This window comes from Pteropus alecto, unplaced genomic scaffold (assembly GCF_000325575.1).
Source record: "Pteropus alecto unplaced genomic scaffold, ASM32557v1 scaffold106, whole genome shotgun sequence".
NCBI lineage: Eukaryota > Metazoa > Chordata > Mammalia > Chiroptera > Pteropodidae > Pteropus > Pteropus alecto.
The window spans coordinates 10,701,879-10,707,580 of NW_006442103.1; the positions used below are offsets into that span (position 1 = coordinate 10,701,879).

At 50.7% G+C, this 5,702-nt stretch overlaps 1 protein-coding gene across 3 annotated transcripts in view; it reads left to right on the plus strand.

Annotated features, from left to right (window-relative positions):
- Nucleotides 1-1,065: 1,065 nt before the first annotated feature.
- The window catches only part of RBM15 (RNA binding motif protein 15), a 7,771-nt gene continuing 3,134 nt past the window's right edge, over nucleotides 1,066-5,702 (plus strand). The window contains exon 1 of one of the 3 annotated variants that reach the window (XM_006919620.3): nucleotides 1,066-4,408. In XM_006919620.3, coding sequence (XP_006919682.1) covers nucleotides 1,540-4,408 — 2,869 coding nt within the window. In that variant the 5' untranslated portion in view covers nucleotides 1,066-1,539. The remainder of the gene's footprint in view (nucleotides 4,409-5,702) is intronic. The other 2 variants (XM_025052277.1, XM_006919619.3) reach the window with 2 other exon arrangements.

The following is a 5,702-nucleotide window of genomic DNA, read 5'->3' on the forward strand; positions in this document are numbered from 1 at the left end:
GTGAGCAGGACAGAGGTTGTATCTGTTCCAGTGTCAGTATCACCAGCACCTTGCTCAGGTGCTTTATTGTGACACAAAAAAGGTCTTTGGAAAAAAGGCAAATTGGCTTTTGAAGGAGAAAATGATTGAGGGGAGCCCAAAGATGTAGATTTAGAGACAAGGTGGTTGTGCCTCTGGATTCTAAAACAGAATAACGGAGTGGGGCAGGGTGAGGAAGCTGCTGGGAGATACATGAAGCCACAAAAAAAGATGCGACATAACTGACTGGAGCGTAAATTACACTTGACTATCTAAAGGGAGGGGCATTGCATGTAAAAAATAAACATAGCTCCATTACAGGACTACGAAATCCAAAATCCACGTGAATTCGCAACATAAAACAGGAAGCCCACAAATACGTCCGCGGTGGCCACAGTCCCGCGGCCCGCGAAGCTGGGAGCGTCGGTCACTCCCCGCTAGGTGGCCCAGGGTACTTGGGCGAGAGTCCGGAGCGCCAAGAAGAGCTGGGCACCGGAGCGAGAATGCGTCTCGACTGCGCTGCATGACCGGATTGCCCGTGCTCCACCTCGGCACAGTCCGGGGCCATTAGTGTGAGCCGGGAATTCGTGAACTGTGAACTCCCGGCTCGGGCTGCTCCGCGGGCCCCAGAGACCATGGGCAGCGCTCTCTCGAACATAGGGAGCGGGGCTTTTACACGTTGTTGTCAAAAACGCCAGAGGGACTAAGATGCTGTCGCTAGGCGCCCCAGAGACGGCTTCCACAGGGATTTGTGGGCTTGGGTGGCTGGAGGTAGGAAGTGGCGACTCCAGAACTTTCGAGCTCAGAAGGCCGAAGCACAGCCAAGTACGCCTGGGGACCGAACAAATGTTTGAGGGAAGAACGCCGAAAGCGCTGGGAGGCGGAGCTGGCCCCTGGTAACCACCTCGCGAAGTCTAAGTGACGTCGCACAGCAAGCGCGTTCCACTCTTTCACCTTCAGTCCACGCCCTCAGTACGTGGGCCTACCCCCTTTACGCGAGTGATGGACAGTTACTTCAGCCTATCAACTTCACCATCGCCATCCAATCAGATTTAAATTTCTTTTAGCCGCCGGAGGAGTTGAAAGAAGGGGTCGAAAGAGGGAGCGCTCTCTCTCGCGAGATTGCTGTGAGGCGGCCTCTCAAGAGAAAAACGCCAGACCGGACTGCCCGACTTCCCAAATAATGGGTTAAAGGACGGGGTCATAAACCAATGAAAGGGACGAGAAGGTGGGCTCATTGCTTTCACCGCGCAAGAAGTACCGTTACAGGGCACACTTTTTGTCCAATCAACGCCTCCAGACTTTGGGTCTGGTGACGATAGAGCGCGAGGGGCGGAGCTAAAGCCTGGCGCGAGGAACCGTTAAGATGGACAACGACTATAACCAATGAGGTACTCCGACTAAGGCGTTGGGAACCCAATAACAGTGGTGCGGCGGGCGCCTTCCCGGAGCGCGGGGAGATGTAAAGACAGACAAGTAGTTTCCCCAATGAGACTGTAGAAGACTAGAGCTACTTGACCAATGAGGCCTGAGGGGCGGGATCCTTTGCCGCGGCGGAGTCCAAGATGGCGGCATGCGGTTCCGCTGTGTGAAACGAGCGCGGGGCGGCGGGTTAGTCAGCTCCGCGGAGACGACCTCCGACGACCCGCAACAATGAAGGGAAAAGAGCGCTCCCCAGTCAAACCCAAACGCTCTCGTGGTGGTGAGGATTCGACTTCCCGCGGGGAGCGGAGCAAGAAGTTAGGGGGCTCTGGTGGCAGCAATGGGAGCAGCAGCGGAAAGACCGACAGCGGCGGCGGGTCGCGGCGGAGCCTTCATCTGGACAAGTCCAGCAGCCGAGGTGGTAGCCGCGAGTATGACACTGGTGGGGGCAGCTCCAGTAGCCGCTTGCATAGTTACAGTTCCCCAAGCACTAAAAATTCTTCGGGCGGGGGCGAGTCGCGCAGCAGCTCCCGGGGTGGAGGCGGGGAGTCACGTTCCTCTGGGGCCGCCTCCTCAGCTCCTGGCGGCGGGGACGGCGGGGAGTACAAGACACTGAAGATAAGCGAGTTGGGGTCCCAGCTAAGTGACGAAGCGGTGGAGGACGGACTGTTTCACGAGTTCAAACGCTTCGGTGATGTAAGTGTCAAAATCAGTCATCTCTCGGGTTCTGGCAGCGGGGATGAGCGCGTAGCGTTTGTGAACTTCCGGCGGGCGGAGGACGCGCGGGCGGCCAAGCATGCCAGAGGCCGCCTTGTGCTCTATGACCGGCCTCTGAAGATAGAAGCTGTATATGTGAGCCGGCGCCGCAGCCGCTCCCCTTTAGACAAAGATAATTATCCTCCGTCATCCAGCGTGGTCGGGGCCTCTGTAGGAGGTCACCGGCACCCCCCTGGAGGAGGTGGTGGAGGCCAGAGATCACTCTCCCCTGGTGGCGCAGCCTTGGGATACAGAGACTACCGATTGCAGCAGTTGGCTCTTGGCCGCCTGCCCCCTCCACCTCCGCCACCATTGCCCCGAGACTTGGAGAGAGAGCGAGACTACCCGTTCTATGAGAGAGTGCGCCCAGCATACAGTCTTGAGCCAAGGGTGGGAGCTGGAGCAGGTGCTGCTCCTTTCAGAGAAGTGGATGAGATCTCACCGGAGGATGATCAGCGAGCTAACCGGACGCTTTTCTTGGGCAACCTAGACATCACTGTGACAGAGAGTGATCTAAGAAGGGCTTTTGATCGCTTTGGAGTCATTACAGAAGTAGACATCAAGAGGCCTTCTCGAGGCCAGACCAGTACCTATGGCTTTCTCAAGTTTGAGAACCTGGATATGTCTCACCGGGCCAAACTAGCAATGTCTGGCAAAATTATAATTCGGAATCCTATTAAAATTGGTTATGGTAAAGCTACCCCCACCACCCGCCTCTGGGTGGGTGGCCTGGGACCCTGGGTGCCTCTTGCTGCCCTAGCACGAGAGTTTGACCGATTTGGCACCATACGCACCATCGACTACCGCAAAGGTGATAGTTGGGCATATATCCAGTATGAAAGCCTGGATGCAGCTCATGCTGCCTGGACCCACATGCGGGGCTTTCCACTTGGTGGCCCAGATCGTCGCCTTAGAGTAGACTTTGCAGACACAGAACACCGTTACCAGCAGCAGTATCTGCAGCCTCTGCCCTTAACTCATTATGAATTGGTGACAGATGCTTTTGGACATCGGGCACCTGACCCTTTGAGGGGTGCTCGGGATAGGACACCACCCTTACTATACAGAGACCGTGATAGGGACCTTTATACTGACTCCGATTGGGTGCCACCACCGCCTCCAGTCCGGGAACGCAGCACTCGGACTGCAGCTACTGCTGTGCCTGCTTATGAGCCACTGGATAGCCTGGATCGCAGGCGGGATGGCTGGTCCTTGGACCGGGACAGAGGTGAGCGAGATCTGCCCAGCAGCAGAGACCAGCCTAGGAAGCGAAGGCTGCCTGAGGAGAGTGGGGGACGGCATCTGGATAGGTCCCCTGAGAGTGACCGTCCTCGAAAACGTCACTGTGCTCCTTCTCCTGACCGCAGTCCAGACTTGAGCAGTAGCCGGGATCGCTACAACAGTGACAATGATCGATCTTCTCGTCTTCTTCTCTTGGAAAGGCCCTCCCCAATCAGAGACAGACGGGGTAGTTTGGAGAAGAGCCAGGGTGACAAGCGAGACCGCAAAAACTCTGCATCAGCTGAACGCGATAGGAAGCACCGGACAGCTGCTCCTACTGAGGGAAAAAGCCCTCTGAAAAAAGAAGACCGGTCTGATGGGAGTGCAGCCAGCACCAGCACTGCTTCATCGAAGCTGAAGTCCCCGTCCCAGAAACAGGATGGTGGGACAGCCCCTGCAGCCGCAGCCTCTCCCAAGCTCTGTTTGGCCTGGCAGGGCATGCTTCTATTGAAGAACAGCAACTTTCCTTCCAACATGCATCTGTTGCAGGGCGACCTCCAAGTGGCTAGCAGTCTTCTAGTGGAGGGCTCGACTGGAGGCAAAGTGGCCCAGCTCAAGATCACTCAGCGTCTTCGTTTGGACCAGCCCAAGTTGGATGAAGTAACTCGACGTATCAAAGTGGCAGGGCCCAATGGTTATGCCATTCTTCTGGCTGTGCCTGGAAGTTCCGACAGCAGATCCTCTTCTTCCTCTGCAACATCAGACACTGCCACCTCTACTCAGAGGCCACTTAGGAACCTGGTGTCCTATTTAAAGCAAAAGCAGGCCGCTGGGGTGATCAGCCTCCCTGTGGGGGGCAACAAAGACAAGGAAAACACCGGGGTCCTTCATGCCTTCCCACCCTGTGAGTTCTCCCAGCAGTTCCTGGATTCTCCTGCCAAGGCACTGGCCAAATCTGAAGAAGATTACCTGGTCATGATCATTGTCCGTGGTGCGTCCTAAAGTCCATGTGTAACTTGTATTTACTACTTTGCCATGGTTTCTGTTTTGTGATGTATAATGGGATACAGCATCAGATGAAATTTTCTTCTTAATTAGTTGTTTAGTTGTAGCTTTTTTTCTTTTTTATATTTTTATAGACCTCTTTAAAATAGATGTCAGGACAGTTTAGCTGTTTTAAGTGAAAAGGTTGCCCTGAAGGCAGTAGGCAGATGGATTTACTTTAATTAGGAGTTCCCACTCTTAAGAGTAACTTTTCTCCTCTTTTAGTGTTTTTCTTTTTTAACTTTTAGCTTAAAAAATCCTCAAAGTTACAAAACCAAAATTTTGGAAAGTCAGAATTTGGAGAAAAGAGCCCACTGACTGTATAAAGATGGTAATATACACCTAAATATGGCTTGATTAGTATGTAAGTAAATAATTCCTGTACCAGAAATGTTATTTGTATGGCTGAAAAAATTTGATCAGGGATCTCAAAAGTATAAGCTGGTAAATTGTATAGTAATGTAATTATTTTAATCAGGTATTTGAGTATTTCTCTTAAAAATACAGTTTATTCCCAGAGAGTTTGCTTTAACATACCCATTTTTATCATTAGTTCTAGAGTTCTGTATCTCATATATGCACTTTTGGTTTGTAGCTGTAACTGTTCAGTAAAAATTGAGAAAGGAATATGTTACAAACCATATGTGTCTTATGCTTACACTAGTATGCAAGGAATGAGTAGGTGCTTTGAAAATCAGAATTCGTTGGTCAGTTATGGGTGTGTGGTGGTGTTTTTACTGACTTTTTCAGAGAAGTAAAGCAGGTACAGTTCTAATTGTGCATATTTCAGAATTTAAGTGTTTTTCATCAAAGATAAGTTTTTGTATCCACTCAGTGATTCCTGATTTCAATAATAGAAAGAAGAGTTGTCTGCAGGCTCATAAGTCATCTTTTGTTTCAGTGGGCATTAATCAGCCATACCTGGATTGCAGAATTTTTTAGTCATCGTGAAATGCCTTTGACGTGCTCTTTTTAAATTTTGCTTGTATTTTTATTTTCATGTTTAACAGTGATGACATTGCATTATTGAAAATGGAATATCTTTGAAATCTTGTGTTTAATATTTTTATTGGTGTCCAGTCACAGAGAGTTGAAATGTCAGTGTACGAAAACCCTTTTTTATTGTCTTATTTTCCTAGACATCTGGAATTAATTCAAAATAATTTAACCCAGTCTCATGGTTTTTTTCAAAACTCAAGATTATATCAACTTCTGAGTCTTAACAAAGGCTTTTCCTGCTG